This window comes from Chelon labrosus (genome assembly GCF_963514085.1).
Source record: "Chelon labrosus genome assembly, chromosome: 13".
NCBI classification, from domain to species: domain Eukaryota; kingdom Metazoa; phylum Chordata; class Actinopteri; order Mugiliformes; family Mugilidae; genus Chelon; species Chelon labrosus.
This window is the reverse complement of record NC_140346.1, coordinates 511,419-525,541: the sequence shown is the minus strand read 5'-3', so window position 1 is coordinate 525,541 and position 14,123 is coordinate 511,419. Positions and strand designations below refer to the sequence as shown.

General features: G+C 37.3%; 1 protein-coding gene across 2 annotated transcripts in view; it reads right to left on the bottom strand.

Annotated features, from left to right (window-relative positions):
• Positions 1 to 3,146: 3,146 nt before the first annotated feature.
• The window catches only part of LOC311498692 (vascular endothelial zinc finger 1-like), a 71,290-nt gene continuing 60,313 nt past the window's right edge, over positions 3,147 to 14,123 (bottom strand). Inside the window, exons 5-7 of one of the 2 annotated variants that reach the window (XM_084559392.1) lie at positions 10,848 to 10,889; positions 10,108 to 10,173; positions 3,147 to 9,927 (exon numbers count right to left, since the gene is read on the bottom strand). In XM_084559392.1, the coding sequence (XP_084415518.1) occupies positions 9,557 to 9,927; positions 10,108 to 10,173; positions 10,848 to 10,889 (479 nt within the window). In that variant the 3' untranslated portion in view covers positions 3,147 to 9,556. The remainder of the gene's footprint in view (positions 9,928 to 10,107; positions 10,174 to 10,847; positions 10,890 to 14,123) is intronic. The other variant, XM_084559393.1, reaches the window with a different exon arrangement.

The following is a 14,123-nucleotide window of genomic DNA, read 5'->3' as shown; positions in this document are numbered from 1 at the left end:
ATTACAGAAACTCATGCTGAATACACATCCAACTGTTTGTATATGGCAGCAGTTATGCAATAATAAATGTTTGAAATTAATACCTATTTTCTTTATTATTCATGACAATGCTAACTAATTATTTGAAGCACATCGCACTTTCAAATGATATAAAGGAAGAACTGGTCTGAATGAATAAAATAGAGTACATTAATTAATTCAACTCAAAATTCTTATTTTTTATATAAAATGTTACCTATTTTAATTGCGTATGGTGTGGTTAATATGTTGAGCTTTTTGACACTGGTTAAACTCAAATTATTTGGTTTTTCTTTTAGACTTTACTTCATTTTTTAGCGTATAGTAAAATGCATAATCCTGACTTTTCCCAACTCAAAATACCAAGAAGTTCACAAAACTTGCAAAAAGTGGTTGGAAAATGTTGCCTTCATTTTTTTTTTTTTTTGTTGAATCTAGGTAACAGTTTTTACAGTGTACTTCTTAGAGTCTGTAATTCAGTCCATGATTGATTTGCTTTATTGAACCCGTACAGTGCCGCTGACTTTTTCATTTCATTCTAATTTCACCAGTGGTAGCAATCTTTAAACATTTGTAGAGAACAGGCTAACTGGTTACAATTTCCCTGTCCAGGGGCCGCAAGGCATTGTTGATATTTATTAACAAATTCAGATACCATGACATCGTTTTCTGATGACATCGTCGGTGTAGTGATATAGCATGGTGGTGTAAGACAGGCCGCTTCCTCTCTGGCACAAGTAATACAGTGTTGACCTCAAACATCCGATAATTCGTGCTGCAACTGACCGTGGTATTTATTCCATGTTGACGTTCCAGGAAATGCATGATGCTCTTAGGATAATATTCAAAAATCGGGCTGAATCCGAAAGAGTAAAGTAATGTGGCCTTTCCATCTTTTTCCATATTGAGTGCTAGAGGTGTGCGATACCACTAGATTTGGTATCGATCCAATACCAAGTAAACAAGGTTATAATAGTTTTGGATTTTTCATCCCTCCAATTCAGTTAGTTTTAATTAGTTTTTAGTGTGGGTTTGCTAGTTTTTATTAGTTTTTATATTTCCAAAAATGCTTAGTTTTGGTTTAGTTTTTATTGGTTTTAGTATTAGTTTTAGTTTTTTCATACTTTGGGTTATTTGTCAGGTGCAGGATTCAAAAAGGTCAGAGTGAGCATTGTATAATAAAATTCAACAAAAGATACGCTTAAAAAAATGAGGGTGAGTTACAGTTTTTCTTGATTGCTAAGACACATTTCTCGAAAGCAGCTCTCCTCTTCTCTAAACACAAAACCCAATTTTCAAGCATTCACAAAACCTCAGACTCTTCTTGCAAAACCAAACTTTCACCTCAAAACAGTTTAATCTGTGCTCAAAACTGAACTATGCTGTCAAATCGTGCCCCGAGTCAATCAAAATTAAAAACACTACTGAGCAGTCACTAAACCAGTGGGGTCGCCTGGAATTCAAATGGGGTTGCCTGAAATGTCTAGTACTGGATAAAAAAATGACTGATAAAAATATTTTTTTCAACTAATTATTATTCTTTTTAAAATTATGATTAAAAACACCACACACAATCTTAAACAACTGTATTCTTTCAATTTTCATGAATATAAATCGAGTTCAAAATATTGACGGCTGCGATGACGTGAATTCTGGTTTGGAGCAAGAGATGAGTACCCAGAGATCTCACTGTGTGCTCTAAAATGGTTGGTTCCTTTTGCAAGCACATATCAAAAAATTGGCACCGGACAACGTGACCGGCAGGTTTTCAATTTACCGGACAAATGTTTGAAATTCTGGTAAAATATTATCTGAATTTATTGAGCTTAAAATGTTAAATGATATACAGGCTGTATAAGAATGATATTAAAGCATGCCAATTTAAAATCGTTTTATTGAAAGTACCGTATTTTAAGTTTTTATGCATTTTGTGAAGTGTGCAGCAGCTGAATTTTTGCTGCAGTGCTGTTTTGATTCAGTTCTGCAGTAGTAGTGTAAAACCCGGATCTTTCGAGGGATTCGGATCATTCCGAGTCAATATGAGCCGGGTTGTGCAAGACTAATACTGCCACAAAAACACCAGCTACAGCTTATCATTGCAGTTTATTTTACTTATAAGTTATGTTTATTTTTAAGCATATAAGGAATGTAACAAACACACGAGATAGCGACAGATAAAAACAAGACATTTTAATTATCCTCAGATGAGGATGAACATCCATCTTTTCTAAGCATTCGCCTAGTTCGCCTATACTACTGAGAAACCTTGGTGTTCTATTTGATGATTTCTATTTAATTCGCACATAAAGCAAGTAACCAGGATGCCATCTTTCTCCTGCGTAATATCGTCAGAATTAGGAGCATCTAGGAACATCTAGTCTCAGAGTTATGCTCCAAAACTAGTTCATGCATTTGTGTCTTCCAGGCTGTATTACTGTAATTTATTACTGTCTGGCTGTCCAAATAGCCTCCAGTTAATTCAAATGCCAGTTTTAGCTTCTCTTCATTGGCTCCCTTTAAAGTCTAGAATAGAATTTAAAATCCTCCTCCTTACATACAAGGCCCTTAAAGGCCTAGCTACATCATATCTTAAAGACCTCATTGTACCATAGTATCCAAACAGATCACTTTGATCTCAAAGTGCAGGCCTACTGATGGTTCCTAGAATTTCAAAAAGTAGAATGGGAGGTAGAGCTGGAACCCAGTTTGGGTTCGGGAGGCAAACACCCCATCTAATCTTCAGGTCAGGCTCAAGACTTTCCTTTTTGAACATATTTATAGTTAGGACTAGACTGAGCCATCCCTTAGTTATTCTGGCTTAGGCAGCTAGGGGAGGATGCACATGTCCTCTTCTCTGTGCAACAAGCTCCTATACCTTAATTTCTTTTCTGTGGCACTGAGCTCCTGTCCTTTAATTTCATATCTAATTTCTTCTCTATTACTAGTCATGCAATTCCATGCTAATACTGTATAGTATGTTAACTGCTGTATGAAATAAATGTAAATAAAATTGAATTGAACTTCAATATTTGTTGACCTTTCAACAGACACATTTCACACAGCCTGCAACATTTTCCAAGTTTAATAGTAAAAAAATAAATAAATAAATGAAATAAAACACTGAAATGTTTTTTGCTGTCACATGGACTGGAAAGTTTTATTTAGACAAACCCAAATAAAAGGCACAAAAAGATTGACATAATTATTCTCAATGAACATACATTAAAAAATTTTACCTTTCTGCTGATCAGAAAGCCCAACTTCTGCAGATACAAAAATGACCATTGTTAATGTTCTAATACAAAATGATTTATAAAAGGTTATTATATAACTAAAATGTACTCTGAAACAGTTTGTACAAATGTATACATTCATCTGCCTTCACATCTACAAAGTTAATCATACAAACACAGAGAAAATACAATTCTACAGAAAACAAAAGCCTTCTAAACCCTTATTTGTCCAAACAAATGGCTATTTTATTTTATTTTTTTACATTAGGTTTATGTGAAATTAAAAAGTGAAACCACATGTCAGATATCACCGATACATTTAAATAAACTCGTTCAAATAATGAGCTAACCAATTTGCATTTCAAGATTGTTACTGAAGCAGAAAATTATCACAATCACTATTTTAAAATAATGTAAGAATAAAGCTAAGTAACACCAGTTTGGTTGCCAGACTTGCAAAGCAAATCGATGAAGACTTCCTTCACTAAACGTATCCATCACAGAAGAAAGTGTCAACTTCTGGCCCACTTGTGTGTGGCCACTACACAAGTACATATTATTCCATCAGAATTTTTTTATTTTAATTTGGACTCTAGAGACAAATAAAAATAAAGAGGAAAATCAATTTTCAGTTCAGTTTCTCTTTGTAGACAGTGCTGGCATGCATACAATTTAATGAATGGACAGGGCAGCCAAAATGCAGATATGCAAAGTGAACTGCCACATTGTACACATCCTCCAGTTAACTGCAAAGCTCCTGCACTCAATAGAAGGCTTTGATGACAAACATGCTTCATATCAGTAAGCTTTCTTTAGGCACACAGCCAAGGAACTGTGGGACAGCTATGCTAACCTGAGGCGGAGATCACAGAGGTCACAAAAAAGACTTGTCAAAAACACTCCTTGTTCAGTCATGATCCATGGGCTTAGACATGACAAGAACATCTCTTAACTATTCACATGGAACTCTCAAACCCATGTGTAGAAAAGCTATTCTGTATTTGCGCAAGTTATACAAATCTCAACCTCGGCCACATCACAGCCTTCACAGGTCTAGGCAAAGATTTTGGAAGATATCCCCATTTTTCAGCAACTTTTCTCCCCGTTCTTTCCTTCATTACAGGCATTTAAAAAAAATAATTGAAATGGGAAAATAATGCAAATGCTCTTAAAGAGAAGGGTAGGGCTCCAATTTCTAAAGGCAAGGTCGCAAATTTGAGGTGAGATGTTAACCCTTATGTAGCTTACCACCAACATCAATAATGCTATTCCCACCTTCTGACCATGTGCTCTTTCAAGTACACTGGCTTTAATGAAATCCTGAGGCTCTGGTCATACTTAAGATACACTGACAGGACAAAAAAAAAACAAAAAAAACAATGCAATAATTAAAAATAATCAAACACTCCACACTATGCAAATTAGTCCTGCAGAAAAGTTCTGCCTGAAAAACAAGGTTGGAATTAATGTGTGCCTTTATGAAAGGACTTTATTTACCTCAAGAAACTAAAGAAACTGCAAGCAACCTTAAGTTTATCCTGCTGACAGGTATGCTCAGTATCTGTTTAATACTGCTATCACTGTGCCACAGAACAAATGAAAAAAATAACTACCATTCGGCTGCACTGGGTGACATGTTCCTAGAATCAAACTGGAAACATGAGAAGGACTTGTTCTCAAATACACTATATTGCCAAAAGTATTCGCTCATTTGCCTTTACACACATATGAACTTAAGTGACATCCCATTCTTAATCCAGAGGGTTTAATATGACTTCGGCCCACCCTTTGCAGCTATAACAGCTTCAACTATTCTGGGAAGGCTTTCAACAAGGTTTAGGAGTGTGTTTATGGGAATTTTTGACCATTCTTCCAAAAGCGCATTTGTGAGTTCAGACACTGATGTTGAATGAGAAGGCCTGGCTCGCAGTCTTCGCTCTAATTTATCCCATAGGTGTTCTATCGGGTTGAGGTCAGGACTCTGTGCAGGCCAGTCAAGGTACAGCTGCTCGACCATGGAAACCCATTCCATGAAAGTCTCTACGTACTGTTCTTGAGCTAATCTGAAGGCCACATGAAGTTTGGAGGTCTGTTGCTGTTGATCCAAATCGCTTCCACTTTGTTATAACACCTCTGACAATTGACTGGAATATTCAGTAGCGAGGACATTTCACGTCTGGATTTGTTGCACAGGTCTGTCTCTCTGTGTTGGCCCTGCAATAGACTGGCTCAGGCCCGTTGACAGCTGGGATAGGCTCCAGCCCCCATTGCGACCCTTCACAGGACAAGCAGTTACAGAAGATGAAAGAGAGAGATTTGATGCACAGGTGGCATCCTATCACAGTACCACGCTGGAATTCACTGAGCTCCTGAGAGCGACCCATTCTTTCACAAATGTTTGTAGAAGCAGTCTGCATGCCTAGGTGCTTCATTTTATACACCTGTGGCCATGGAAGTGATTGGAACATCTGAATTCAATTATTTGGATGGGTGAGTAAATACTTTTGGCAATATAGTGTATTTCACAGCTTCATGTTCATGTGCCGGGGAACAGCGCCATATGAAGTAGACAAAAAGCACTTAGGTCAATGTATATTTGGACAGTGTTATTGTAGGTGTTTTCAAAAACATATATAAGTTTCACATAATGAATGGGGTTGAAAAGTGCGCTCATCTTTAATTTGAGGGTTTTCACATTCAAAATAGGACAATGGTTTAGCAATTAAGGTCTTTATGTACCACCCTCTTCTTCATGAGACCAAGTAATTGTACAAGCGACTCATAAGCTGTTTTATGGATGGTGTGGGATATTTCCCTACTATTACATTATTTCCTTCAAATACTGGGAAGTAAAATGGTAGTTGATTTCAACTGTACAACATCCACAAAAGACAAAAAACACTTCCTAACATCCAGCCCAGTGAAGACCACTCTCTAGGAGGTAGACGTGTAATTATTATTATGTTTACCATAAAGAGGAAACCTCAGAAGTGCAAAGAGAGCAGAGAACAGGTTTTACCACAAGGTACAACCATTCTAACCACAACGCTTTGCTAATAAATAAAACCAGACCAAATCTTGAGCAGCACTCTTTGCACAGCTGAAATTAAACTACAATGTGTGCCAACGTTCAAGGAAGAGCTAAAGGGGTGAAGAATTTACACTGCCTGGCCAAAAAAACGTTGCCACCTGGATTTAACTAGGCAAATAGGTACGAGCCTCCTAATGGATAATTACTACATGGGCAATTATCTTTCAGCTGGCAACAAGTTATTTAACCCCAACTGAAGCAATGAGTAGCTTCTCATTTCTTCGAAAGACATGTCCCATGGTTGTGGATGTTTGTTTGAGAAGGGTCAAATCATTAGCATGCATCAAGCAGAGAAAACATCTAAGGAGATTGCAGAAACTACTAAAATTGTCTTAAGAACTGTCCAACGCATTATTAAAAACTGGAAGGATAGTGGGAAACCATCGTCTTCCAAGGAAGAACTGTGATTGGTGATCACTTAAACGTTTAGTGAAATCAATTGAAGAAAAACAGCAGTAGAACTCAGGGCCATGTTTAAAAGTGAAAGTAAGAGCATTTTCAATGCGAAGGGAACTCAAGGGATTGGGACTGAACAGCTGTGTAGCCTTAAGAAAACCACTAATCAGCCTCACTGATTAGTGGTTTTCTTAAGGTAACAGGAAGAAAAGGCTTCAATTTGTTAGGGGCCATAAAGATTGGACTCTGGAGCAATGGAAGAAGGTCATGTGGTCTGATGAGTCAAGATTTACCCTGTTCCAGAGTGATGGGGGCATCAGGGTAAGAAGAGAGGCAGATGAAGTGATGCACCCATCATGCCTAGTGCCTACTGTACAAGCCTGTGGGGGCAGTGCTATGATCTGGGGTTGCTGCAGTTGGTCAGGTCTAGGTTCAGCAACATTATGTCACAGGCAGTGTATTTGTAAAACACAGTGGGGACAGTGTGATGGCATGGACGTGCATAGCACTGCATCTCTAGTGTTCATTGTTGTGACAGAAGCCAGCTGGAAGCATCTAGATGAATTCTAAAGTGTATAGAGATATGCCGTCTGCTGAGATTCAGGCAAGTACAGCTGAGTTGATTCATAGTGCTGCATAGTAGAGATGGACAATGCCCCAAAAACGTATCGCAAAATAAGCATGGAATTTTTCAAGGTAAACAAATGGTATAGTCTACACTGGCTGAGTAAGTCAACTGAGTCTGCCTTCCATTTAAAGACAAAACACAAAGCAGAAAGACCAGCAAACAACAACGGCACATGCAGAAAGTGCTACAGTATAAGTAAGACCAATTACAAGCAAGTCCCTGAAAACATGGGACTGTTTTAAAACTGTTAAAATTCCTTTTCAAATGGTTATGTCGAAACCTTGAAATTAAAGCCCATAGTTTTACACTTCAGTTGACTCTCTACCAAGCTTAAGAAACACATACAATTTCTTTTAGAGGATCAGTTGAGCTTTTGTGCCTTTTTATGAGATTTGATAAAAATAAAACAAAGTAACTCCAGTTTCATCTTCTCTGCTTTCTCTCTATGTCCTCTCTGGGATGGATGGTCACATGAGTGGTGACACATTGGTCTTACATTGCTAGTCAGTTGGTGAGCAGAAAGGTTTCCTCTGCCACAAGTTTAAGAATATAAAATAGTGTTACACATTAGACATTGGCACAAATATGGTCATTGTGTAAAACATTCAAAATTGCTTTAAAAGACTAATCTTCCTGAGTTTGACGGTCAGAGATGACATATTAAACTAAAAAAAATCTAATCAATGGAACACACTACTTAGGTCAACTTTGGGGCTGCTGTTGTGCTGAGTCTAAGTTCATAGCTCTATTTATATAAGGTCTTCAGTAATCAACAATTTTAACTTTAATATTTGACTTCTGACTTCATTTTAAGGACAAAATCTAGAGACTGTTTTTAGTACAAGACATTTTGCTGGACCTTCAACTGTCATGTCCTGATATACTGTAAATACATAAAAAATCCCCAAACTGATGTAACATATACAATTGTATGGAGTATCCAGGAGTGAGGAATGACTGGTTTTCAGAAACTTCAAAATACATACATGAGGTTAGTTGATAATGAGCTCCACAGTACCCCCACACTTAACCATAGTGGAAGCTTTGTGGTTTGTTTTTTAACTTAACTTTAAAATACACCAACTACTACTGTAAATACTGATGCTGAGGTACACAAAATCAACAACAGGAAAAAGGAACAAACACTATTTTCCTTAAAAAGTAGCATTTAAAAAAAACTGTCAACACACTTAATTTAAGGAAATACACAATACCTAAGACATCACAGATCACTCATGTTATCACATAATTTTCAAGTGATCACTTTTATAGCACCAACTGTGTACTTCAGTGGATGAACAGAGTTAAGAGATTTGAAAAAGGGCTTGAACAGGGTTTATCTCCCAACAGCATATAACGTGTCAACACTATTGCATCAAGTTGGCTCACTCTCTTACCTGTACCTATTACCTGTAGTAGTAAAACAAAATACTACATAGCAATTTATAGCAAAGAAATTATCAATCATTTTAAATCCTGTAAAAAAAAATACTTTGGTTTGAAGGTGTAATGAACTGTATTGATGTAATGAACCATGAGTAATGCAAGCAATTTAATATTAGTGTACACACAATCTAAAACTAAAATTATCCAAACATAATTGTTACTTTTTATAATATACTGAGAATTAAAAATTAGACCATAAATTGGTAAACAACAGGGCATATTGGCATCTACAAGAAAAAAAAAAAAATAATTATTATATATAGCTGGAAGAACATGGAACTTTATCACTTATGTTTTGAAAGACACGTACCTAAATGGTCTAAATGGTATTTAAAGGATTTCCCTTTATATTTTAAAACATGTCATTCAGGGGTGCGACACCATAGTTACAAAATCTTTGGCTTAAACTTACCATGACTTCCAACATGACCACATTATGGGGTTCAGTTGTGTTCGCAGGTAGTAGGTATGACAACCACTTATCAATAAACGTATTAGTGGATTTATGTGCAATGTTCAGTAGGTGAGCCTAAACAGAAATTTCTATCGTGTTCTTATAAAAAATATCCCTTCTCACTGAAAGAACAAACTCACATGCTATGATGCTAGAACCCTACAATGACTGTAAGAAAGATCAAGCTTGATACACTATGAGCCAATTTAAAGGTACATAGTGTGCTCTGATGTCCCCATTGTTATTAGGCAGTTAAGACATCACTGGCTATTACATGAGCTATGAAAGATCTACCAAGGAGGAGAAGATGGCAGGACCTGGGATAGAAAATGCATGCTCTCCATGGGCCTCATGGCAATGTTGAGTGGCCCTGTGATATTCATGGGCATGGGAGTGGTGATAGCAACAGGGTGGGCAATATTCATATGTGTTGTTGTGGGGATGTTGACAGAGGCCAGGTTAACAGGTCCGGTGATAGTGACAGGATGCTGCAGGTTAACTGATGATGTAATGTTGATTGTGCTGGTGGCAATATTCATCTGTGCAGCGATGGTGACAGGATTTGTGGAATTGCCACCACAGTTCAAGGCAGAGGTAAGAGCTGCAGAGTTGGTGACTGGTGTTGTAGTGACTGGGTTGTGCATGCTGCCGGTATCTGCATCTGCAAAAACACACAGAAAAGCAAAAACAGGGCATGTCAACTGTGTTTGAATATGCTACCTCTCCAAAATAAGGAAATACAGCACTCCTCTCAGCACCATGGCTGTTTAGATGACTGAAAATGTCAATATATCATTAAGATATGATGTCAACTGTGGTAATATTGTTTGAAGAAACCTACCTTTGTGAGAGTTGTCAATTAGGACTTGAAAGGAGTTATTTAAAATCTCTCCTACCGTCAACTCACCTGAGGGGTGAATTCAAAAAGCAGGATCAATAGACTAACCAGCAGTCTAATTGTTAAAATTCAAAACTTTCATTTTAAACAGTAACACTTCATCAAGGACATCTTAAGTTCTGTGCATGCCTAAGGTTGGACGCACACTACACTGTAGGTTTGGCAGTTGGGCTGTCCAGGAAGATCTCAGTGTCACCGACTACTTTCTTGCCCATATTGTGAGATGGTTGGCTTACAGTTGTGATATAGTCTCAAATGGTAAATTATCAACTTTTAATCAAACATCATTGTAACCATTATTAATAAAGAGTGGGTGGCTACCCAAGCCAATTCATCAGTCTGGCCAAAGAGAAGACAGAAATGAGAGTTAAGTAATGCGGAGGGGGGGGGGGGGGGGGGGGGGGATTTGGTAGTGTGCATCTACCCTAAGTAGTCCAGTTTGTGGTTAATTCATTAGAAAATGTTAATTAGTTAAGTTAATTAATGGATTTATTAATTTAAAAATGTATTTAAATGATCTACTGATCCTGCTTCATGAAATGTATCCTTGCATTAGCAACACACTTTCCCTAAAACAGAAGAAACACACCTCTGTACAAGAGCAATGTTGAATAACTTGAAGAAAAACCGGCCACTTGTGTTTTGCACATGTTAACAAGAGAGTTTAGGGGTTTTACTTTTACCTTTTTGTGGCCCTGAGTGGTTCCACTGCCAGTCACTTATTCCTATTGAAAAATGTAGACACATATGAAGTTACATAGCCACAAGGCAGCAGTGGTATCATCTTAGTCAGCTGTGTGCATGTCGGGTTAGGGTTAAACATTTAAACATGGGTGATTGGCATGAGGGGGGTTCTGAGGGAAACTGAGCAGCTCATGCTGGAGTGGGAGATAATAAATGTGGATCAACAGTAACTTTCACTAAAATCACTGCAGCACAGAACTTAGAGAACACTTCTGAGTAGATGGTGTGTATGAGCCTGAACAAAGGGGAAGTTTCTGTGCTTGTCCAGCTGCTGTCGCTTGAACACAGAAATACATTTCAGACCAATCACAGCTGTTACAGTCCACATCCCAGTGATGCGATTAAACCATTTTTACCATTACTTTGACCAGCAAATTAGTATTACATGTCCATAAGATTGGGGATAACAGATTTTCAAAAAGAACTGTCATAACTGAACCACAAGACATCCGGACTTGCTTACTCCATCCACATTTCTCAAAATCTATATTGCAGTTTAAAACATGGTAGTCTCCAAGCCCACTATGACCTGACAATGCTTTTCCAGACCCACAGAAAAATAATTAAATTAAAGGCATAGTTTAAAAATGTGGAGTGTGCCTGATCTCTTTATGATATGGAGAGGCTCTGGAAATGTATAGGTATACAGTATATGTCTGCATGTCTGCTCAGATTCAGCCAAATGATGTAAAGCTGAGTGGACATCATCATCATCAAAACATGCTAGGTGTTAGGCACCAGTCAGGTTGGCCCACAGTGGCGGCGCGCGCGAGTGCAGCGGCTCAGGACCAACCCTCAATGTCTGACCATGCAATCTCGTTATATGATACTTGTATAATATAATGACAAATAAAGGCTCTTTATATCACCTCACAATAAAGATGGAAAATGACCCAAAGCATACTTAAAGCAACCCAGGAGTTTTTGAATGTAAAGAAGTGGAATATTTTACGATGGCCAACTTGTGCAGAAAATTATAGGCTGCTAAAATTATCTCAAATGATTTAAAATGACAACCAACACAAGAAAGACACAGACAAAAACAGAAAACTACCATTTGAATGGATTGAAGAATAGACAAAATGGCACATTTTGTGGCCTGATGAAGGTAAGATTGTTCTTTTTGGGTCCACTTTTCCACTTTTGGGGAAGCAGACAGTTTCTCAGACGAAACCTTCATAGTACACTGTGAAGCACGGTGGCACAAGCATCACAATATGGGGATGTTTCTCATACTATTGCACTGGTTCCATTTATCGCATACCAGGGATCATACATTAGTTTGAATACACCAAATTACTGGAAGTGGTCATGTTGCCCTTGAAATGGGTGTTTCAATAATAGCTTGGACTTATATAGCGCCTTTCATAGTACCCAAGGTCGCTTAACAATGGGGGGGGGGGGGGTGTTAGGGGTCAAAGGACTTTGTGAAAAGAAATGTTTTGAGGTGCTTTTTGAACATAGGCAGGGGACAAGACAATGACCCCGAACACAGCAATAAGACAGCAGCATCCTGGTTCCAGACAAAAAAGACTAATGATATGGACTGGCAAGCCCAATCCCCGGGCCTTAAACCAATAGAAAACTTGTGGGGTGACATCAAAAATGCTGTTTCTGAGGAAAAACCAAGAAATGCAGAGGAATTGTGGAATGTCAATTGGCCTGGTGTCAGAAGTTGGTTGACTCCACGCAACACAGGTGTGAATTTTCCAGTTTCCTAGGAAATGTTTGAGTTTGTTAAGAAAAATGCAGATTTTTTTAAACAGCCTAATAATAGTTTTCTTCACTTTCTATAAAGTATTCACAAATTTGACATTTTTTTCATGTTTTGATTTGGAATAGAATGTTCAGTGTTCCCAATACATCTGCATGTATGAAAATAAAACACACAACTGCATACACTGCAAAAATGAATTTCAAAAAAATATATATATAAAAGCCTTGTATCATGGAAACATGTCTTATTTTTTCATTCAAAAAGAATATTACTGTTGTCAAGCATGTTTTGCATTTGAAAAAATATCTCATTTTAAGAAAGTATGGCTAAGTTTTTCTTAATAAAATATTCCAGCTAATTTTGAGCTAGAATGAACCAGAAACAGAGTATAAAAATGTTTTACAATAAAACTCAGTGGAGCAACAAGATTATTTGCCTTATTTAGGAATCATAATCATAATCAGCTTTATTGGCCAAGTATGTGTGCACATACAGGGAATTTGACTCCGGTAACTTTTGCTATCTTGTACAGAAACACACGGAACTTAAATAAGTATAAAACATAAATATCAAACTGTACACATAAAATAAAAATAGAATAAAAAAATAAATAAAAAATTATTGAAAAGGGATGAGAGCAGATATATACAATGATCCAGGGTTCTTGCACCATTTTAATATTCAAATTTAATGCTTTTTAAGACCTTTTTAAGAACTCAGCAAATATAATTTAAGATAGGGCTGGGCAATATGGCTGAAAAATGTATCATGATATAAGTGTCATCAGTCGATATCGATGATTATTGATTCGTTTTTTTTAAACCTATTCTACCCAGACTTCTCAACTGTGCAGAGTGGGAGCATGTCCTTCGTTAAATGATACGCCACTGCATCCGTTATTTCTTTATATTGCTTTGATGTTTTGTCGTATGGCACTGCTGCCGTGTACCTCTTGATCAGAGGTTGCGCTATTACGAAGAAGATTAGCTAAATAGCAGTTAGGTTAGCAAATTCATAGTCTTTGCCTCATGAAAAACATAGATTTTTCAGCCTTCTTTGTTAATAAGCCTTCTAAAGCAGACTTAACAACGTGCATCTCTTTCCTAAGATCTTCCTATGGGGATGAACTGTGTTTAGTCTGAAGTTCATGTAGCTCGAGCTCAAGTCCCTTTGTTCTGCTTGATTATTTTTTTAAGTCAGCAGAGTAGGATATATAATTAAACCACGAGTATAGGCTTTCATACTGTCCCAGAGAAGACTAGGGGAAAAAAATCAGGTGTTCTGTTAACTTCACAGAAAGTATTGAGCTGGTCTTTTAAATTTTTTTCAAAATTAGGGTCATGGTGCAGTAAAGTGCTATAACTCCAGGGCCGATTTTGAGATAGAGGATTCAAATAGTTTAACACTATGTAAACGGGCGCATGATCTGATATAATAATATCCCCAATCTTGCAACTTTTAATATTTCCTAATGAAATTTTGGGTGTGAAAACAAGGT